The sequence below is a fragment of the Rana temporaria genome, chromosome 10 (assembly GCF_905171775.1).
Source record: "Rana temporaria chromosome 10, aRanTem1.1, whole genome shotgun sequence".
NCBI lineage: Eukaryota > Metazoa > Chordata > Amphibia > Anura > Ranidae > Rana > Rana temporaria.
Window position 1 is genome coordinate 26,802,772 of NC_053498.1, and position 24,206 is coordinate 26,826,977.

The window sequence follows — 24,206 nt, forward strand, 5'->3', positions numbered from 1 at the left end:
ATATATATATATATATATATATATATATATATATATATATATATATATATATATATATATATATATATATATATATATATAAGTAATGTCTGCAAGGTAGACAGACAGAATAGTGTAATGATTCTGTTAAAAAACGAGTAAATACCTATTAAATTCCTTCATCTATATCACCTCCAGCGTTCTAGTTTCTGTTCTCTCATTCACTTCCTGGTTTGCGGCACTCGTTCATGTAAGAACTACATTTCCCAGTATGAATTGCGGCACACCCAGTAATTCACACCTCCTTGAAGTCTCTAACACGTAGAGAGCGTCCTGCCGCACAGATGTAGTTCCCAGGAGGGGGCGAGCACGTTACTGACCACCGCAGTAAAGCCTCCCTTAACGGTGGTGAGTAACAATCAGACAAGCAGGAAGTGAAGAGAACAGAGAAGAAATAGAGCAACTTCTGAGCAAAAACGAACAATGAGGAAGTGAAAAGAGGAATGTCTGCAGGTAAAGGATGCTACTTATGAAAAAAAAATGTTTTTCCTTTACAACCCCTTTAAACCATTATCAAATTCATCAGACCAGGTCATTTTTCCATTGTTCCTTGGTCAAGTTCTGATGCCCATGTGCCCATTTTAGGCGCTTTTGGCTGTGGACACAGCTAATATACATTTTCCCACCCCTGCTTCACTATGCCTGCAAATGGATGCCCCGCCCCTAATTATTATAAGACTGCGCCTTCAGACAAAAAAGTGTCCCTATACATTTTTTGGAGAATGTTGGCTATGCTTATTGGTAATTTCAGCAAGCATAATCTGCTCATCATAGCAAGGTGCAATGTTAAGGACATCTTCTATCACTTAAAACATTGACGGTATCTTGTCTAATAGGCTTACTTTTTGCGACGTCTGTGAACCACGAAAAGGTACACTAATGCAGCAACAAGAACTAGCACTAAGACGACTGCAATCACGATTCCAATGATTAGTGCCAGACCATTACTCCCTTGAGTATTCCCATCATTGTCCTTAGGCTCTGATAAAAGATACAATTTTGAAGATCAGTAACACATTATACATTCTTTTTTTCAAAAAACTTTTATAAAATGCAGAAATGGATGACAGAACATGGAACACATTCGTTGCTATGAACAGCAGCCTTCATATCACACCAATTTTTAGAAGTCATTCTTGGCATGTACTGAGCTCATTAATACAGTATGGGGTAGATCCACGTACCTGGGCGCATTAATACGCTGGGCGCAGCGTATCTAAGATACACTACGCCGCCGCAACTACGCCGCCGCAACTTATTTTATTTTTTCGAATCCACAAAGAATTTGCGCCATAAGTTACGGCGGCGTAGTGTATCTCTGGCGGCGTAAGGGCGCGGAATTCAAATGGATGTAATGGGGGCCGTGTTTTATGTTAATACGTCGTGACCCGACGTAAACAATGTTTTTTTATCACAGTGCGCATGCTCGAAATTAACCCGGAAAAAGCCAATGCTTCCGACGGTGACGTCATTCTACACAAATCCCTATTCGCGAACGACTTACGCAAACAACGTAAAAATTTCAACGACGGCCATATTTAACATTAAGTACGCCTCAGAACAGCAGCTTTAACTATACGCCGGAAAAAGCTGAACGAAAACGACGTAAAAAAATGCACCGGCCGGACGTACGTTCGTGGATCGCCGTAAATAGCTAATTTGCATACTCGAGGCGGATTTCGATGGTAACGCCACCTAGCGGCCGCCGAAAAATTGCATCTAAGATCCGACGGCGTACTAAGACGTACGCCTGTCGGATCGATCCCAGATGCCGTCGTATCTTGTTTTGTGGATACAAAACAAAGCTACGACGCCGGAAATTTAAAATTACGCCGGCGTATCAATAGATACGCCGGCGTAATCCTTTTGTGGATCTGCCCCTGTTTATGTTCTTTTAAAAAGAGTCAGTACAATGAAATTTGATATTTGAAGTTTTAGAAAGATATTGGTTACTTCATTCAATAACCAGCTTTGCATGTAGATCTCTTAGTTACATCGCCGCACCTACATTCCCAGCTCTGCCAACGTACCAAGGCCTTGCTAAAGCAAAAGGATGTCACCACTCAAGACCCCAAAAGGAATGAGAGTCATTGATGAAATCTTCCAATCAGCAGCCGTCCAAAACCAAAATAATTTTCCATGCACTGACCCATTAATGGGCCAATCTTAACAAGATTGAGTCAGCAACAAAAGCACACGCCATAGGTTACCATCCTCTCCGACCATGCTTGAGGGTCTTTGTAAGGCTAAATAAAAATTATTATTTTCTTGTTTAACCACTTAAGACCCAGACCAAAATGCAGGTAAAAGACCAGGCCCCTTTTTGCGATTCGGCACTGCGTCGCTTTAACTGACAATTGCGCGGTCGTGCGACGCGGCTCCCAAACAAAATTGGCGTCTTTTTTTCCCCACAAATAGAGCTTTCTTTTGGTGGTATTTGATCACCAATGCGGTTTTTAGTTTTTGCGCTATAAACAAAAATAGAGCGACAATTTTGAAAAAAATGAAAACATTTTAATTTTTGCTGTAATAAATATCCCCAAAAATATATAAAAAAAACATTTTTTTCCCTCAGTTTAGACCGATACGTATTCTTCTACATATTTTTCGTAAAAATAAATCACAATAAGCGTTTATTGATTGGTTTGCGCAAAAGTTATAGCGTTTACAAAATAGGGGGTATTTTTATTGGCATTTTTATTAATATTTTTTTTTACTATAAATTGCGGCGTTTTTTTCGGTACTGCGACATTATGGCGGACACTTTTGTGCGATCAGTGCTATAAAAATACATTGGATTACTATAAAAATGCCACTGGCAGGGAAGGGGTTAACACTAGGGGGCAGGGAAGGGGTTAAGTATGTTCCCTGGGTGTGTTCTAACTGTAGAGGGGGGTGGCCTCACTTGGGGAAATGACTGATCTTCTGTTCATACATTGTATGAACAGAGGATCAGCATTTCACCGCCTGACAGGACTGGGAGCTGTGTGTTTACACACACAGCTCCCGGTTCCCGCTCTGTAACGAGCAATCGCGGGTGCCCAGCGGCGATCGATTACTTACCTGCTCTGTGCAATGATTTTGAACAGAATAGCCCCTTTTCCCTCTTCTTCTGGGGTCCCCCACTGGCACTTCAGACCCCTCCTCTTTATCGGGTGCCCCCGGGGAAAGGCGCTTTCCCTGGGGGCACCCATGCACGTTTTTTTTTCAAGTCCCGCTGCTGCATCCATTGACACAGCCCATTGACATTGACTCGTTCCCCCCTCTGGTGTCTAGTGTCACAGGATTTGATTGACAGCAGAGGGAGCCAATGGCTCCTCCTGCTATTAATCTGTCCAATGAGGAGAGAGACAGCGGCTCATATGCATAATTACTAAACCGCATGTTTTTTTTCGATCCACTGTACCTTAGTAATCCTTTATGTTACTGGCTGCTTCCTGTATATGGATTCATCGGGTAGACATCGCGGCATCGAGGAAGTGACAGAATACCCGCACACTACCCAATGAATTCATATACAGGAAGCGGCCAGTAACATAAAGGATTACTAAGGTTCGCCTACCCCTGACAGTGACTGAAGGATTGGCTCTGGCGGCTTGGCTGCTCTAGTCCTGCAAAGGGAACTGCGTTCCTGCTGTAAAAAAAGTGCAGGAAATCCGTTCCCACGCGTTCCCGCAGGACTTGAGCCCTGGTCCCTCCAGAACCTACGTTTGCTAATATATAAATGTCTCTCCATATATCTCTGTAATTTTGATTTCATTGTCTTACAAGGAATAGCAAACACGCTGTACAGAAAATTGAAGTAGGATTTACTTTGGAGTTCAGTGACCTTTACAAACACACTCCGCCTTGTATATTAAAATGGTTGAGCAATTCCCCCGTGAATCAATGATAACCTTCTAATTTGCAGAAGGCCTACTTCCTCCATATATAATAGACTCGTTCAATAAATTAATATACATTTAAATTGGATAAGAGTGTTATTTCACATTTCCTGTCATTGTTCATTTTCCTGCCTAGGGTTCATTATATTGTACATGTGTTGGTTGGCATGAAACAGAAAATCAACAGGATTCCATGTTGTAGTATTTCCTGAGTGCTGATAAGGATTTGGCAAGGGAAATGAAAGATCTAAATACTGACAATTGCTGGTCTGGGTATAGAAAGTTCCAAAATGTGTAAATGATGCCGGTATTCTGAAGAGAAATGTCGCCTGTTGAATAATGCCCGCCCTGTACTGCGCATGTGCAGCCGAAAGCCTCCGAACATTGGAATACGATTCCGATGCTGGTGCAAGTCTGCAAGGGGCGGACTTGTTCATGATGAGCGCGTGCGAGGGGCAGGTGGTATCAAAAGGGGGCGAATTCAGTAATGATGGATAAGATGGGGGCGGAATTTGACACGAAACTCAAACACATCTCCTAAACAGATATATGCTACTGTTCCTACATGTGTGATGGGCAACACGTTTAGGAAGAATAGCAAAAGATATATTTGTTTAGGAAATGTATTCGAGTTTCGTGACAAATTCCACCCCCATCTTAACAGCACTGCCGATCATTACAAAATACGCCCCCTTCTGTTGCCATCCGCCCCTCACACGCTCCCATTATGAATACATCCGCCCCTTGCAGAGTTGCACGAGCATCGGGAGCGTGCGGCACAATGTCATTTTTTGTGCACAGGTGCCGTGAACAGCTGATCCTAAATTACGATGTTCGGATGCTTTTGGCGGCTCCGTACTGTGCAAGCGCTGCCCCCCGCCCTGGGCATTATTCGACGGGGGCATTTCTCGCATTCGGGGGCATTCACCCTTTCATGCCTAAGCCTATTTATGACATTTGGTGTATACAAGTTAAAATCCGTATTTTTGGCTAGAAAATTACTTAGAACCCCCAAACATTATATTTATATATTTTAGCAGAGAATCTAGAGAATAAAATGGCGACTGTTGAAATATTTTATGTCACGCGGTATTTGTGCGGCAGTGTTTTAAACGCAACTTTTTGGGAAAAATTAACTTTCATGAATTTAAAAAAAATGAAAGTAAAGTTAGCACAATTTTTTTGCATAATGTGAAAGATAATGTTACACCGAGTAAATAGATACCAAGCATGTCACGCTTTATAATTGTACGCACTCGTGGAATGGCGACAAACTACGGTACCTAAAAAATCTCCATAGGCGACGCTTTAAACTTTTTTTACGGTTACCAGGTTAGAGTTACAGAGGAGGTCCAGTGCTAGAATTATTGCTCTCGCTCCGACGATAGCGGCGATACCTCACACGTGTGATTTGAACACCGTTTTCATATGCAGGCGCGACTTCCGTATGCGTTTTCTTTGTTGCGCAAGCTCGCAGGGAGGGGGGCGCTTTACATTTTTATTTATTTTTTCTTATTTATTTTTATAATATTAAATTGTGTTTTTTTTTTTTTACATTTTGATCACTTTTATTGCTGTCACAAGGAATGTAAACATCCCTTGTGACAGTAATAGGTGGTGACAGGTACTCTTTATGGAGGGATCGGGGGTCTAAAAGAAAACGGCGATTCTGAATATTTTGTACTTTTTTAAATCCGGCGCCATTGGCAGCCAAGAAACCCGGAAGTGACGTCATGACGTCACGTCTGTGTTTTCATTGCGGAGACTGAATCAAAGTCGTTTACAGCTTAGTTTCCGTCTGCGCCTGGACACTGGAGGTGCCGGATGGAGGATCGGGTCTCCCGGTGGGACGGGAGGCCCGGCCCCGCTCCTCCTGCATAAGGCTGCATTCACACCTAGGCGTTTTGTCGCCTGAAGCGCGACGCTCGAAGACGCTAGAGGGGAAAAATAACATTATTCTCTATGGAGATGGTTCACATCTCCACGCCGAAACGCCGAACGCCTGTAGCTCAAACAAGTTCCGGACCCTTTTTTTTGGCGCGTATCGGGCGGTTTGGGCGTATTTGAGCGTTTCCATTTCCCATAGAAAGTAATGGAAACGCTCGATTCAATCGACTTGCGCGACAACGAGCGTTTGCTACGGGCGTTTTGTCGCTTTAATCAATAGAACATTTCACCCAGGCAGAAGATTAAAAAAATCTACCAACATAGCAACAAGTGATGAAAAGATGATAATTTTTCCTATTGGCTAAAATAAAAAACGTCGAAGTACAAAAACGTCGGACAACGCTGTATGCAAACGCGCAAATAAGCATGAATACGCGCGACAAAACGCTGAAAAAAACGATCGAACGACCGACGCTCAGGTGTGAATGCAGCCTAACAACCGAGCGGCTTTTAGCCGCATCGGTTGTTATGTCTGGATAGCCAATCGCCGGCTCTAAACAACGGTACCGGGATGATGCCTGCAGCTGCAGGCATCATCCTGGTATAACCCCCGAAAGCCAAGGACACATATATGCGTACGCTCGGCGTGAAAGGGTTAAAGCTGTTATGATGCATACATTCACTTCTATCTGCTGGTACATATCAGAAGCGTTGACTACAAATAATACAATTTTAGTCGCATCTGACCATAACACCTTTTCCATGCGGCCTCAGAATCTTCAAAGTGCATTTAAGGTAGCCAGATGAGACTATAATAAAAACACAAAACCTCAACAGTATGTCTGGTGGGAATCCAATAGAGCTCAACATCCAAATAACACAATTTCTACAGTAAAGCATGGAGGTGATAAAATCCTGTTATGGGGTGTTTCTCTGCAGGAGGGACTGGAGCACTTGTCAGGATAGAAAGAAAATAAATGGGGAAAAATACCATCAAATTCTACAGGAAAATCTTCTGCCCTCTGCCAGAAAGTTGTCAATGGGAAGAAGGTTTACCTTCCAACATGACGATGACCCAAAGCACAAAGCAAAAATAACCGCACGGTGGTTGAAGGAGAGAAGGGAGAATGTCCTTGCATGGCCTAGTCAGAGCCCAGACCTAAACCCCATTGAAAATCTGTGGAATTTCTTGACAGTGTTGGCCACAACACCCAAGCACTGCGTGGAGATATCCTTCCCAAGACACTTTGAAATCTCCAAACTATGGAGCCCCATCCGGACCAAAATTCTAGTTTGCAAAAGCCGTTTTCTTCATTCAAAATGAATTTTCTGTACTGTAGTCCTGCAAATGTGCCAATCCCGTGTCCTTTTCCTGACCAACTCCACTGTGACAGAGGCTCACGCCGTCATTGTATATATTTATATATAATGTGGATAGGCGTCCCTGTGTCACTGTGTATATTAGCATTTTCAGCCTGTTTTTCTTACAGACAGGTATGCTGATTGCACACCTGTGGGCGGGGTTTATATTCTTCCCAGGATTAGAGCCCAGGGCCTTCTACTGCTGCCTTTGTCTACATTGAAGATATTGTAATCACTTCAGTTTCTGGTGAACCCAGTGGAAGTCTGGGGGAATAATTACAAATGTTGCTTATAACAGTCATGTTTTCACTAACTGTCCTTAACTTTCCAAAGGAAGAAGAATGTGCTTGCTATGAACAGTAGAACTATTTGTGAGCTCCATCTCACAGTAAATAAAGTGTGAAACCTTAAAGCGGAGTTCCACCCACATTTGGAACTTCCGCTTATCCCACTCCTCACCCCCTTACATGCCACATTTGGCATGTAATTTTTTTGGGGGGGGAGTGGGGGCTTCAGGAGGAGTGGGACTTCCTGTCCCACTTCCTCCTTCCGGGTAGACGATTAAGCCTAATCGCCTAGGCGATTAAGCTTAATCACCTACAGGAAGGGGTTGCTGTAGGCGATCGCCCAGGACACGTGACAGGTCCTCGGCGATCGCCTGTCCAATCAGACGACGCCTCGCCGCTCGCGCATGCACAGTGCCGCTCGCGCATGCGCAGTGGGTGCCCGGCCGTGAAGCCGAAAGCTGTCACGGCCGGGTGCCCACACTGAGCATGAAGATGCCGGCCGGCAAGGGGGGGCGAGGAGCAGAGCCCCGTCCGGCGCGTCGCTGGAGCCGTGGAGCAGGTAAGTGTCGGTTTATTAAAAGCCAGCAGCTACACTTTTTGTAGCTGCTGATTTTTAATAAACTTACAAAATGGGTGGAAAACCCCTTTAAAGAGGATAGGAACCCCCCCCTGAAAAACGGGGGGAAAAAACCTGCAAGAGAAAGGCATAATGAGCTAGTATGAATAGCAAATGTGGCACTTACCTGAGATTGAAGCCCCCGAAGTGCTCTTCGTTCCCCCTCCGCCACCATGTCCCCTCGCATCTTCTTCCTGTTATCGCCGCTCCGGCGCTGTGATTGGCTGGAGCGGCGATGAGCAGCATGCGCGGAGATATGACATTAACCCCAAAAATGCCATTCACCAAACCGGTACGCTCAGTGCACCTGCGCCGTTGTCTATGGCGCGCATGCACCGTAGACATTGGCGCCTGTCATTATTGTAAATATCTCCTAAACCAGGCAGGTTTAGGAGATATTTCTTGCACCGACAGGTAAGCCTTAATCTAAGCTTACCTGTAGGTGCAAGATGTGTGGTTGGGTTTACAACCACTTTAACAGGGACATGCAAGAAAAATGTGAATTGAAGTCCCACACAACTGCTAAAAAGGGGACTCTGGAAGAAGGGAAGGATCAGAGAAGACAGGATCAAACAACCTTTTTTTACACAATGTGGAGGAGTAACCCATTAGGTTCCACAGTGAGTATAACAGGCATGATTTACCGCATATACAAACTGATTTTATTGTTGTGGGTTTAGTAACACTTTAACCACTTCAGGACCGCCCCACATACATATACTGCGGCAGGGCGGCCCTTAAGCGCAAAATCACATACCTGTACATGATCCCTTCCATCGGCTCTGGGGCGCGCACACTCATGGCGCCAGAGCCACGCTCCCATTGTGATTGGACACAGTGGGAGCCAATCAGTAGGTCCAGCGGCAGCGATGGCCGCGGGCCACCCGCGATTGTTCGCTGGAGAGACAGTGGTCTGCCTAGGTAAACAAGGCAGACCGTCGTTCTGTCAGACAGAAAGAGAGATCGATCTGTGATTCCTACTAATCAGGAACACAGATGTGTCTCTTCCTCCAGTCAGTCCATCCCCCACACAGTAAGAAAGCACACATAGGAAACACAGTTAACCCTTTGATTGTTAACCCCTTCCCTGCCAGTGTCATTTATCATCCAGTGACAGTGCATTCATTTTTAGTACTGATCCCTGTATTGGTGTCACTGGTCCCCAAAAAGGGTCACTTAGTGTCAAAGTACTGCTAAAATTGCTGATTGCCACCCCATTACTAGTAAAAACAATAAAAATAAAAAAAAAGTACATAAATCTCTCCCATAGTTTGCAGACGTGATAACTATTGCACAAACCAATCAATATACTCTAATTGGGGTTTGCTTTTACCAAAAATATGTAGCAGAATACAAATTGGCCTAAACTGATGAAGAAATTCGATTATTTGAAATTTTTTATTGGAAGCGTTTTAGGCTGCATTCACACCTCGGCGTACAAAATCGCGACGTTTTGTCCCGCTAATTGCGGCGACAAATTGCGGTGTTTTGTACTGCGATTTGCGGCGACAAAACGCCGCGATTGTGAATGCAGCCTCACCCCCTCTATGGAGATGGTTCACATCTCCTATGCGGAACGCCGAAAGCCGCCTGAAAAAAAGGTCCGGGACTTTTTTTCAGGCGGCAGGCGTTCGGCGTGGAGATGTGAACCATCTCCATAGCGGGCAATGTGTTTTCATCCCTCCAGCGTCTCGGGGCTGCTGCGGCGTCACACTACAGGCGACAAAACGCCTAGGTGTGAATGGGGGCTTACAATTGCTTTTTTTTTACAGTTTTTTTTTTTTTTTTTTTTAAATTGTCGCTTTTTTTTTTGTTTATAGCACAAAAAATAAAAACCGCAGAGGTGATCAAATACCACCAAAAGAAAGCTCTATTTGTGGGAAAAAAAGGACATCAGTTTTATTTGGGATCATTGTCGCACAATTGCTCAATTGTCAGTTAAAGTAACGCAGTGTCGTATCGTGAAAAAAATGGCTGGTCAGTAAGGGGTTAAAACCTTCTGGGACTTAAGTGGTTAAATCCATGTATGGCTGGCTTTAGTGTTGACCCTCCCTTTCCTATTTTAAGTGCTGCCAAGGAAAGGATCACACGAGGCTGATATACAGTAAAGTCAAATGAAATGCAAGCATTTGCACTAGTGGCATATACAAAGAAATGTAGTGATTTTATTTTATGCAAACGAAACTGCATTAACAGCTGTTTTTAATATCGGCATGGACTTCAACTGGAAAGTGTTTCTTCTAAGAAGGAGGGGTTGAGTTAAATGTGTTGTCATCTGATATACAGACCACAGAAAGAAGCCCAGAATGGGCAGACATGTGATAAGTTCTCCTAAATGCACATGTGGGTAGTGCACCCCGTGATGACAAAACGTCATTTTCAGATAGGAAATGGTAGCATAGATTAGTTTCACCCACATGTTTTTTTTCCTATCGATGATGAATTAAACTTTAAATACCGTATTTATTCGAGTATAACACGCAAAATTTTATACCCCAAAAAAAAAATCAAAGTTTGGGTGCGCGTTATACACGAGGACTGGGGTGGGGTGGCAGTGGCGTTCCACTTTAAACCTAGCCTTTTGTATCACCTTGCCCCCCCCCCCCCCCGCCGCTGCCGCTAACGCCGCTGCTACCGCCGCCGCCACCGAAGCCGCCACCACCGCCACGTTAATCACCGCGGCGCGGGGAACATTACAGACAGCTTTCGTTTGAATAGCTGTTTTCCCCGCCGCGCGTAGACACTCCCCCTTGGACGGATCTGTCCAATCGCGAGCAAGGGGGAGTGTCTATGCGTGGCAGGGAAAACAGCTGTTCAAACGAACGCTGTCTGTAATGTTCCCGCGCCGCGGTGATTAACAGTAGGTGGCTGCATATACAGGGGACATGGCTGGACATACAGGGGACATGGCTGGACATACAGGGGACATGGCTGGACATACAGGGGACATGGCTGGATATACAGGGGACATGGCTGGATATACAGGGGTCAATACATTGTCAATAAATTATTTTTGGCAATTACAATGATTTTATACCGATTTTTTATCGAAAATTAGGGTTGCGCGTTATACTCGCATAAATACGGTATACTGTTGACAATTTTCAGAAATAAGTGAAAATAAAACAAGGTTCCAAAGTCTACAATGTATTGTCAAGTTCCACTGATCATCACCATTATACAAGACCCAGGGGTCATCTCCTTTATCCACTGAAACATCAACAATTTTACAAGAATGATGTGAATCATTGCACGTCATCACTGACCCACCAAGGAACACACAAACTCAAATGCCCCGTACACATGAGCGGAAATTCCGTCAGAAAAACCTTGGATGTTTTTTTCCGACGGAATTCCGCTCAAGCTTGGCTTGCATACACACGGTCACACAAAAGTTCTCTGAACTCTTGACCGTCAAGAACGCAGCGACATACAACACTACGACGAGCCGAGAAAATTAAGTTCAATGCTTCCGAGCATGTATCTATATGTTTCTGATTAAATTGTTTCAATTATGTCAACAAAGAATGTTCTGATTAACAATCTTTCTATGAACTTTCAAAATAAAATCTGTGTTGTATTTTTAGTTTTGGATAGAGAAGGGAAGGATTGCAACCCTTGCCATTTTTTCTTTATTGCCATCTGTGGCCCCACTAGATGAATTGTATTTGTCCTGGTGACCATTGTCCCAATGTTGATGGGAAATCCAAAACACTAGAACAAGAGGTGAAGATAAATCATCCAATGGAGATACATGCACTGATGACAACTAAAATGGGATTTCCCCTCACTTTGTAGAGATTCCATCCTACTTCCTGTACAAGGAAAAAAGTAAGAGCTTATTATGATGTAGCTACATACAGTGGATATGAAGGTAGATTTTTGAAATCTCGTTAAAAGGCACAACGATTACGGAGAAAATGTTTAAAGGAAAGTGTTAAATTGTGTACAGTTAAAGTTAGCTATATATGTTTGTAAAAGGAGAAATTAAAGCGGTGGTTCCCCCTTAAAAACGACTTTTTCTTATTCCACTGCCCCCCCACATTCCATCACGATTAAGGCTCTTATTATTTTTTCCATGCTGTACATACCTTAGTACAGCATATTCACCCGTGCATCCGGGTTGCGAGTCCCGCTGGAGTGGGCGTTCCTCACATGCTGTTGATTGACGTTTTGCCCAAAAACGAGCTCCCCCCGTCGCGTAAGCCGCGTCACGGTTGGCGAAAGGAGCCGAACGGCGAGTCGGCGCTATACTGCGCATGCCGTTCGGCTCCTTTCGCCAATCGTGACGCGGCTTACGCGACGGGGGGTGAGCTCGTTTTTGGACAAAACGTCAATCAACAGCATGTGAGGAACGCCCACTCCCGCGGGACTCGCAACCCGGATGCACGGGTGAATATGCTGTACTAAGGTATGTACAGCATGGAAAAAATAATAAGAGCCTTAATCGTGATGGAATGTGGGGGGGCAGTGGAATAAGAAAAAGTCGTTTTTAAGGGGGAACCACCGCTTTAAGTGTGAAAAAAATATAAAATAAAGAATTAAAAAAAAAAAAGTAAGCGCTTGTGCCAAACTCAATGTGATCACACCAACCTAATTGCTCAAAGTGGGAAAAGAAACATAACAAATTGTACAGACTGATGATAAAAACAATGACTTGAAATAAGTTCATAAAGAACTTTAGCAGGCAGCCCAGTAGAAGAATAAGAAGAGTCTTCTGGGGTAGCTGGGGATGAAACACAGGCGCCACTCTAAGTACATTAAATCAAGGGATTTTTTATTTCACATGTAAACAGGCATGTAGGCATAGTTTGCCAAACATTCGGGAAGCCTGTGCATTCATCAGGCTTGAAGAAGGAGCGCATGCTTCGTAAACCTGTTGCCTATTGGCTCCCTACAATGCGGAAGTGACGACATCCCCTGGCCCCCACCGCATGCGTTCCAGAGACAGAAAGTGTCAACGATCACCGGCGCTGCCTTCCCACAGAGACCACAGCCATCACCTTAAGGATGCACAGACATCGCGGACATTTGGCAAACTATGCCTACATGCCTGTTATGATCTTTCCACTGTGAGTACCCTGTTTACATGTGAAATAAAAAAAAACCTTGATTTACTGCACTTAGAGGGGCGCCTTTGTTTCATCCCCATCCTAGCCCCTGTTCATCTCCTCTCAGAAGAAAAGAAAATCCTCTCAACTGGCTAGGGTTTTACCCTTCCTTACTCTATCCAAAGCTGAAATAAAAAAATGTTTTGGCTGTACATTCAATTTTCAATTGGTTATAGGAAAATTAAATCATTTTAAAATTATTCAGACTATAAAAAGCATTTGTACTGCCCATCATTTAAAATATATGTACAATATTTCTCAAAATTTCCCCTTGCAAATGAAAAAGAAAAACCTTTATGCACCACAGTTTTGTTTGGCTCCAAGCATTCACATGCAGTTTAGTGTAAGGCAAAATGAATACAGCCATTTCTTACGAAAAGTTATTAATTAGAGAACTAAATGACGAGTCACATTAGTGACAAACTTCAAATATTTGTAAAGTTAAACCTTTTTTATATAATTTTGGTAACAGTAGAGAAAGGTTTTAACACCTGAAAGGTTTTTTTTTTTTTTACGTTATTTCTTGTGACGAAGCTCAGGAAGTGAGCTTCCAAAATAAGGCTCTCTCTTATGCCCCGTACACACCATCACTTTATGTGATGAAAAAAAACGACATTTTCTGTGAAGTAAAAAATGACGTTTTTGAAACTTCAATTTTCAAAGACGAAGTTGCCTACACACCATCGTTTTTCTCACAATGTTCTAGCAAAGCGAGGTTGCGTTCTCACCACTTTTTCCATTGAAGCTTGCTTCATAAGTAGCTTCTGGGCATGCGCGGGTGAAAAAACTTTGTTTTAAACTACGTTTTTTACTACACACGGTCAATTTCTGTGAAGTAAAAGTTGACGTTTTGAAAAACGACACATAAAATTGAAGCATGCTTCAATTTTCTTTGGTCGTTTTTTAGAAGACATAAAACGACGTTTTCCCCCACACACGGTCAATTAAAGTGACGTTTTTAAAAACGTCATTTTTTTTCATCACATAAAGTGATGGTGTGTACGCGGCATTAGTTGCTACAATAATCCTTATTGGAAGATTTCCCATCTTTTCCTGTTTGGTGAATACTCAAAACTTCCCTCACTTTCACTCCCAGTGACAATAGTCAACAGGACAAGCAAAGAGAAGTCAATTCTCCCCAGCAGGGTCATGGCAATAAAAAAACATAATTGGGTTCTATCCCATCTTCACTGGCATGACGTTGCAGTAATACTTTCATGACCTGTCTGTCTCTTGCCTGGTCTGTGTATCAGCCTTAGGGCTTGCTCTATCATACCTGCATGTATACGTAATCTTCCCTCAGTGTGACTCCACCCTAGCCTCAACAGGAACCACTTTTTAACACTGTGTTCTCCAAGCCTGCCTTGCCGTGCAATATTGTATGTTTGGTTTTCTTCTTGCCGTGTGCTCTATGTTTGTCTCTGTTACCGATCTTGGCATGTTCTTGACTATCCCTGCCTGCTTGTGACCCTGATCTTTGGCATGTTCTCTGTTTATCCTTGTCTGCTAGTCACCCCGACATTTAGCTTATCCTCCTGTAGCCTTCCATGAGCTGGGAGACCCTGGGGGCCGCGACCTGGAGTCAGCTGCAGCGTAGTCCATCCTCACCACTAGAGGCTTTGGTGAACACCTGCTGGGTCTTAGACTCCGCGCCCTGGGGAATCTTATGCTCTAGCTCCCTGTGGGATCCATGTTGGTGCCCCAGTGGACCTGCCTTCCTGTACCACTCAGGGTTCCATCCACAACAGTCAGCCGTAGGGTCCACTACCGTGCACTCCTGACCACAACGGTGTGCATCTGTCACCTGGCCTCAGGTGACCTGACACTCACACTATCCAAATCCAGTCTAACTCAAGGCAAACGTTCTTGTTTAGATTTGAAAAGAGTGGTAAGGGGTTAGAACTAGGGGTGCACCGAAATGGAAATTTCAGAACCGAAAAGAAACCGAAACCAAAAAAAAAATCAAACCGAAAATGACTTTTTTTTTTTTTATCATTTAAATTTTTTTGAATGGGCACAGTGGCTGCGTTTGGTGGGCACAGTGGCTGTGTTTGATGGGCACAGTGGCGACATGTGTTGGCACAGTGGCTGCATGTGATGGGCACGGTGGCTGCGTTTGATGGGCACAGTGGCTGCGTTTGATGGGCACAGTGGCGATGTGTGTTGGCACAGTGGCTGCATGTGATGGCACAGTGAGGCTGCAATTAATGTTTTTTTTGGTAGTCAGAGAAGGCAAGCATGGCTCAATAACACACAAAAGTTAAAAAAAAAAAAAAAAAACTTTTGTGTGTTATTGAGCCATGCTTGCCTTCTCTGACTACCAAAAAAAACATAAATTTCAGCCTCACTGTGCCACTGTGAAAAAATGGCAGATAACATTTTTATTTTATCTGCCATTTTTTCATTAAGAAAGTGCTGGTTAGTCACCTCAGTCAGTATTAAACCCCCCCCCCCCCCCCCCCCCAGCGATTTTGTTTGTTCCATGATCTAAGTTCTAACTTCTTTTCTAGCAGGTTCTGTTGTTCTGCTAATGCTTACTTTTTTTGGAGCACACTGCTCGATTCCTCCTAAGCAGGCAGTGTGACTATTCTGTGTCACAGGCAGCTCCGAGTCCTCCCTCGCCTCCGGCCGTGACGTCACGCTGGACTGTACCAAGAGACTCCCCCATAAGGGGAGGTAAAAAAAAAATCAGGAAATGGAGCTAGGAGGACTCCGGTGGAGCGCGATCGGCAGTCGGCACACAATTTGTACAGTGCCACTGCCCGCACTCTGTAATGGTCTGGCGGCCGCAAATGCATCTGTACAAGAATTGCGCCCTCTTCTAGACTAAATGGTACCACCCACGGAGGGCGGTCATTATCGGCGATTTTAAATGTGTTTCGGCTTGTCCCTAAAATTGATATTTTCGGCCGATATGTATCGGCCACCGATATATCGGTGCATCCCTAGTTAGAACCACCATCAAGTTTTGATCAACAATGTCACTGAGTATGCAAGTGAGGGGGAACCCAAAGCTGTATTTGCCACCAGAACAGGAATAGATGTGAAATCTTCCACTGTCTAGGAGGGGATTGGTCTCACATTGGAAGGAGCTCCTCTTAGTTCTTGTTGGGTCTTCAGGACAAGAAATTAAGGGAAATCTCCCTAATGAGACACAGATGGAAATATAAAAAACCTGACAGCAGTTTTAATGCTTACCTACTCTATCCAAAATGGAAAAAATCTTTTGGATTTAGATACAACTACGGAGCTCTAATATCTTTCTGCAAAAAGCACAGCTCTTCCAAAGAATCTGCTTGGTTGTCTTAAAAAAAATAGGTGTAGCTCTATCATCAGGCACTTTTTTGCTAGCTTCCTTTTGTGTGGAGTCAAGCAAAGTGTTGCCCAATACCACAGTGCATTGGAGAACATATTAATGCACTTACCAATAGTTGCATTCACATATATAGAATCCACGGCAGTAAGCTGTGTCACTGTATTATTGGCCACACATGTGTAAGTCCCCTCTTCCTCGGCCTTGTTTTGATCTACCTGAAGCTGACTCTCCTGTTTTTTTATATTTGTCCCATTTAGTCTCCAATGGTAAGTGGCTGATGGGACAGAATCAGCAGAACATTCTAATATAATGAAAGAATCTGAAGGTGACCGCTTGGCTTTTACTTTCACGTTTTCTGGACCATCTGCAATAACAAAATACTCCAGCATCAGAACAGCAGAACTGAAGAAGGAAACATGTTGAAGAAAAACATTTTACTATTGAAAATGGAGAAATACACGCTACACTGCCCAAGAGATGATAACAAGGGATTCCAAGCATCAAAAGCACTCATGAAACGCAAAGGCTTTCCAATGTTTTGAAAAATCACTAGCTTCCTTCTAAAATTGCTAGTTGACTTTTGATTCACAGGCCTGGGACAAACATGAGGCAAAGAAAAGTTGGAATTCCTTAGATCTATACTAGTTCTGAGCTACTGGCTTATTAGGCGGCCAGTCAGCGCTTTTGCCTCACAAAAATTTAACTTCAAATGTTAGTAGATGAAAAAGCAAGACAGCGGCCACAGTAGAAAGGTTGACTTTTTTGGGGGGGCGAGTGGTCATATTTTGTAATGGCAGTTGCAAGAAAGCCTAGCAGACCTTTAAAAAAAATTTCAGCATATAAATGTCTCATGATCCCAGTCTAAATTGATTCTGTCTACACTAGGGATGAGCCAAACACCCCCCCGTTCGGTTCGCACCAGAACCTTCGAATGGACCGAACATTTAGAACCCCATTGACGTCTATGGGACTCGAACGTTCAAATTCAAAAGTGCTCATTTTAAAGCCCAATATGCAAGTTATTGTCGTAAAACGTCTTTGAGAACCCGGGTCTTGCCCCAGGGAACATGTATCAATGGAAAAAAGTGTTAAAAACAGTAGTTTTTTCAGGAGCAGTGATTTTAATGATGCTTAAATTAAAAAAATAATAGCTGGGAGTCTATAGTATGCCTGTGATAACGTCTTTAAATAGCACTGGAAGAACTGATCTAGCTAAACTATACAGTGTATAAATATATGTACAACAACTGGGATGTATATATATATCCTCTACACACTGTAACATTAACTGGCTTTGGCCAATTATGGCTCTCTTGTGCGCTGTGATTAGCCAAGCATGCGGGTCATAGTGCATGCTTGGCCAATCATCAGCCAGCGATGCCGCAGTGAATTATGGTCTGTGAAACGTACTTCGAATTTGGCGCGAACGACCCGTTTTGTTCGTATTTCGACGAACGATCGAACATACGATGTTCGAGTCAAACATGATTTCGACTCGAATACGAAGCTCATCCCTAGTCTACACACCTTATCATAATTTTTTTAATTTGATGGTCGTGTTCAATTTCTCTTTCTATCCTTGTAATGCTGCCATACTTGATGTGATTTGTCTTTTTGATTTTTAAATGTTGTCTCTTTTAAAAAATAATTTGATATAAAATTTATTATATGGATTATTCTGCAAGATTTTAAATAAAAAAAAATGCAATTAAAATTAAAATCAAAGAGCACACCACGTGTGCTGCAAATTGGTCATTCTACCCATTATTTATGTTCAGATCTATATCTAATCAGACAATACTATGACACATGGCAGTCATCAAAACAAATCGATTAAAAACTAGATCAAAATGGAAATACTTATGCTCATATTAATGTGTGTTAAATAGAACCAGACACAACCAGGTTTATTCATTAAATTAAATGTTTAGGCTTAAAGAAAAAAATTATATTTGTTAACAAAAGTCAAGCTCTCCTAAATGATGTGCCCTAAATACAGTGGCCCGGATTCACAAAGACTTACGACGGCGTATCAGTAGATACGGCGTCGTAAGTCCGAATCCGCGCCGTCGTATCTTTAAGCGTATGCTCAAATTGAGATACGCTTCTCTGTTGCTAAGATACGACCGGCGTAAGTCTCCTACGCCGTCGTATCTTATCTGCATATTTACGATGGCCGCTAGGGGCATGTACAGCGATTTACGCCGAGAATATGCAAATGAGCAAGATACGCCTATTCACGAACGTACGCACGCCCGTCGCAGTAATATACGCCGTTTACATAAGGCTTTTTCAGGCATAAAGATAAACCACCAAAAAGATGGCACAGCCAATGTTAAGTATGGACGTCGGGACAGCCGTCGAATTTCACGTCGTTTACGTAAGCCGATTTAGAATGGGGGTGGGCGTAGGTTACGTTCACATCGAAAGCATTGACTATTTGCGATGTGATTTTGAGCATGCGCACTGGGATACGTTCACGGACGGCGCATGCGCCGTTCGTTAAGCGCGTCATTTACCTGAGGTCACAATTCATTACCATACAACACGCCCACTACAGCCTACTTTGAATTACGCGCGCTTACGCCGGCCCATTTACGCTACGCCGCTGTAACTTAGTAAGCAAGTGCTTTGTGAATACTGCACTTGCCTCTCTAAGTTGCGGCGGCATAGCATAAATAAGATACGCTACACCCACACAAAGTTACGCCGCCCTACGTGATGCTGGGCCTCTGCTTTTAGCCTCCATTGTTGCTGAATCAATTATTATGCCTTGTACACACGACCGGTTTTCCCGTCGGGAAAACTGCCCTGTTTTCCTTTGGCCAGGAAAACCGGCTGTGTGTATGCTCCTTAGCAGTTTTTCCAACAGGAAAACTGCCGTTAAAAAAAATGAAAACATATTCTCTTTTTTCTCACCGCGAATCGCGGCAGTTATTTTCCTGCAGTTTACCTATGGGGAAATACTGCTGTGGAGCATACACATGGTCGGTTTTCCCGACCACAGCTCTCAGGCAGTTTTCCTGTTGGGAAAACCGGCCGTGTGTACACGGGGAAAAGTGACAGAGCCGGTTCTCGGGTTTGCCCTCGGATTCCCAGCGGTCTTTTGACCGCCTAGAAACCCGATCATGTGTACAAGGCATAATAACTAGGGCAGTAAAAATTAAGATGCTTTGATGGTTAAAGGGAATGATGCCCATTGACCAACCCAAGGTTGGTCACAAGTCAACTTGTAAATGCTTCCTGATCCATACAGTAATATAGTGGAGGTACTTCTGGGTTTACAAGCTAATTGCTGACATGCTAGGATGATAAGCTGGGTGAAATCCTGCGCATGTACACTATGAACATTAGGAAGCCAAGGAAAGACCTACGACACAATTATTGCTGGAACAATGACTGCAGTTGTCACTTGGGCATTGTGAGTTCCTCAAAACAGAATCTCAAAGATGGTGGAAATAAGGTAAGTGGTTGCATGTGCAACAAATACAGGACCCATAAAAAGTCAAGAGTCTAAAGATTATAAGGGTCATACTCAACTATAGGTACACCCTACAAATTTATAAACTACATTTTTGCCTTTACAGTTGAAAATGAATGTGTCTGGTGCATTCATCTTTACTTTAACATAGCCTTTCTCAACCAGGGTTCCAGGATTTAGGCCTCGTACACACGATAGGTTAACCAGAGGACAACGGTCTGATGGACCGTTTTCATCGGTCAAAACCGATCGTGTGTGGGCCCCATAGGTTATTTATCCATAGGTTAAAAAAAAAGCCAACTTGCTTTAAATTTAACCTATGGATTCCTAACCGATAGGTCAAAACCGATCGTTAGTAGGCACAACCATCGGTTAAAAATCCACACATGCTCAGAATCAAGTCGACGCATGCTTGGAAGCATTGAACTTTTGAACCAAAGGGTGGCGCCATTCGAATGGAACTTCCCCTTTATAGTGCCGTCGTACGTGTTGTACGTCACCACGCTTTGCTCGAGCATTTTTTCATCACGATCGTGTGTATTCAAGGCAGGCTTGACAAAATTTGTTTTTTTTCCATGACATGAAAAATGGTCGTGTGTACGTGGCATTACAGTGATGTTCAGAATGAAACCTTTACAGACAGCTAAAAGGATGATTGGGGTTATGCAGCTGGTTTGCCAAGTGACATAGGCTCCATAACTATGCAGACACCATCAGAGGTCAATCAGCCACAGTTCAGGAAACCACTAGCAAACTCTAAAGCCTCGTACACACGATCAGTCCATCCGATGAGAACGTTGTTATAGGTTAACTGATGAAGCTGACTGATGGTCCGTCGTGCCTACACACCATCAGTTAAAAACCTGATCGTGTCAGAACGCGGTGACGTAAAACCCAACGACGTGCTGGAAAAAAACGAAGTTCAATGCTTCCAAGCATGCGTCGACTTGATTCTGAGCATGCGCAGGTTTTTAACCAATGGTTTTCCATACTAACGACCGGTTTTGACCTATTGGTTACCAGTCCATCGGTTCAATTTTAAAGCAAGTTCTAATTTTTTGGACCGAAGGTTAACTGACCGATGGGGCCTACACACGTTCGGTTTGGACCGATGAAAGGGTCCTTCATTCCGTTTTCATCGGTTTTGACTGATCGTGTGTACGCGGCCTTAGGGATTTTGACCCTTCCCTTCTCTATTTAAGGCCACAAAAATGCAGACTATACACACACACACACACACACACACGTTAACCTAATAAGGGTGACAAATATGTTCAGAACTGACGCACACTATAGATTATTATAATTATAGGAAATATTTACAAAATAGAGCGTATAATAGCATAGAAAAAAAACAGACTTACATGCTACGATTATTGTGATGGGATCGCTGTTCCTATTACTCACAGGGTTACTAGCCTGGCATTTATAATCTCCAGAGTCTGAACGTTTAATCCTAGAGATGGAAGCAGTCCTGTTATTATCAGATAGAATGGCCCCAGAAGTGAGAGTGGCTCCGGAAGGGACCCTGCTCCATACTATCATCTCCGCATTAGTAGTGGTACAGGTGAGGGTGACTGTATTATTTTCTTTGACAAGTGAGGAAGAAGCTGAGATGTTAGGTTTGCCAACCATGTCTGTAGATGGAGGAGAATAGGGATAATTAACAGAGTTTATAAAAGTCACACTGGTCATGATTTTAAATAAACAGATTTTCAGAAACATATATTTCTTATTCCAGGGTGGATAAAAATCTGATGTTTTATTTTATTTTTATCAACAAAAAAAAAATTTTTTTTTTTTATTTAAATCAGATTTTTTTGGATTTTTTATCAAATTTATTTTATCAAAATGCTTTTGGAGTAAAAATCTATTTAAATATGTTTTCTATTTACTGTAAGATATATTAATAATTTAGTTTATCCAGCATGGAATGGAGTTTAGTTATGTAGCATGAGGCTGTATATTCTGTAATATTACATTTTTTAGTTAACTCAATCAATGAATCTAAGCTCTGCAAGCTGAGATAACATGCACTGCATTGATGCATTCACACAATTTCACAGTAACCATGAGATAAAACAAAATTCAGGAATATGCCTTTATTCCATTGTTTTGCAAAAATATGTACACTACAAACTGTATAATGTGCAAAAAAACTGTATGATTGCTTAATTGGAAATTCCCAAATCCCCCGTCTGTGGCCCAATGGCTCCATAAAGTGGACAACATTAGCTGAATGGAGGACTTGATTCTCACTAGTCAACACCGACAAGAGACGTATTCTGGGACATGGCAACAGTGGAACATGTTCAAATACTCTGATGAAGGTCAAAACCTAAGGGGGTCGCCCCGACCCCCTGCCCCCCTACGGGCGGGACTGTGGATTCTTGAATACTGGGATTATATACTAGAGTAGAAATGCTCCTAACAGATTCCTACATAGCTCCATGTTCGTACACTTGTCTTGCACCCACCTCCACCTCCCCATCCCCCCCTTTTTTCTTTTCTCATTCATACTCTTCTCTCTTAGGACATACTCTTCTCTCTTTTGCAGCTGTTATACATAGACCTTTAAACATACAACACAATCTCCTTGGGGGCTTATGCCTCGTACACACGACCGGTTTTCCTGTCGGGAAAACTGCCATGACAGCTTTTGGCCAGGAAAACCGGCCATGCTCCATCGCAGTGTTTTCCTGACGAGAAAACTGCATGAAAACCGTTGTGTGTATGCTTTCCTGAGGGGAAAAAAATATGCATGCTCGTAAACAATTCGACGCATGCGCGGAAGCATAGAACGTCATTTTGTCGGCTTGTCGTAGTCTTTGACGTCACTGCATTCTTGGCAGTCAAAAGTTCAGCGGTCTTTTGTGTATGCAAGGCAGGCATGAGAGGAATCCCATTGGGAAAAGCGTAGTTTTTTTTCCTGCCGGGAAAACTGGTCGTGTGTACGAGGCATTAGTCTACAGATATGTGGTGCAGTCAACCCTTTTGGTCTTGCTGCCCTCCTCAGAACAATGGGTATCATTGGAACTGAAACATATAGAAAGAAAAGACAAGAGGGCGCACCGATCTTGTGCATTAACAAAGATAAAATGTATTCAAAAGGTAAAACAGCAATGATCATACTCCCATATAGACAAGATACAAAAGCTTGTCAATGCCACAGAAAATAGAAGCGTGTCTCTACAATCTGAACCGGATGTTGCGGAGGACCAGATAGCATTGCAAAACGGCTTAAGCGTTACGAGGGAGAACGCTCTTTCTCAGAGCCAAACCGATGAATGACTGGCCTCTTCTAGTTACCTCTATATAAACACACATACATTGAAGTCTACACCTACAGGATCTTGCCACACCCGTCCCAATAAGCCTCCAATTGAATGGTATATAATAATATATATATATTATATATACACACACATATACACAGTTGTGCTCATATGTTTACATACCCTGGCAGAATTTATAACAAAAACTTTGCTTTTACTGGTTAGTGTTTGGCTGAAGCAATTTATTATCAATCAACATTGTTTACTCTTTTTAAATCATAATGGACAACATAAACAACCCAAATTACCCTGATCAAAAGTTTACATACCCCAGTTCTTAATACCGTATATTTCCCCCTTTAACATCAATGACAGCTTGAAGTCTATTGTGGTATTTGTGGATGAGGGTCTTTATCTTCTCAGATGGTAAAGCTGCCCATTCCTCTTGGCAAAAAGCCTCCAGTTCCTATAAATTCTTGGGACGTTTTGCATGAACGGCACGTTTGAGATCTCCCCAGAGGGGCTCAATGACATTGAGGTCAGGAGACTAACATGGCCACTCCAAAACCTTCACTTTATCCTGTTGTAGTCAATGACAGGTCGACTTGGCCTTGTGTTTTGGATCATTGTCATGTTGAGTCTAGAGTTCAGTTTACTCACAACTGGCTCCCAAAATTCAGAAATGCAGTGCAGTCCGGTCATCTACTCACTTTCTCCAGCCCTCTGGAACAACATGGAATAAGATCCACCCCTGAGGTTCCACAGCTGAGGGACACTCATTAGTTTTAGCTTGGTGCCAGTAAGGCAATGTTTTAGCATATACCCTGGATGCAGAGGCCTTTTTAAATGCACTGAAAATTATCTAAACACTTTGGCTGGGCTGTTGGACAAGGGTAAAACTGACCCTTTGCCCATGTCACTATACTGTAAATGCTTGGGCATGTTTCT

The 24,206-nt window shown here is 43.0% G+C and overlaps 1 protein-coding gene across 2 annotated transcripts in view; it reads right to left on the bottom strand.

Moving 5' to 3' along the window:
• LOC120916461 (carcinoembryonic antigen-related cell adhesion molecule 1-like) overlaps positions 1–24,206 on the bottom strand; it is a 102,850-nt gene that overhangs the window by 55,365 nt on the left and 23,279 nt on the right. For both annotated transcript variants that reach the window (XM_040327438.1, XM_040327437.1), the window contains exons 3-5: positions 21,348–21,620; positions 16,612–16,866; positions 882–1,020 (exon numbers count right to left, since the gene is read on the bottom strand). In XM_040327438.1, coding sequence (XP_040183372.1) covers positions 882–1,020; positions 16,612–16,866; positions 21,348–21,620 — 667 coding nt within the window. The remainder of the gene's footprint in view (positions 1–881; positions 1,021–16,611; positions 16,867–21,347; positions 21,621–24,206) is intronic.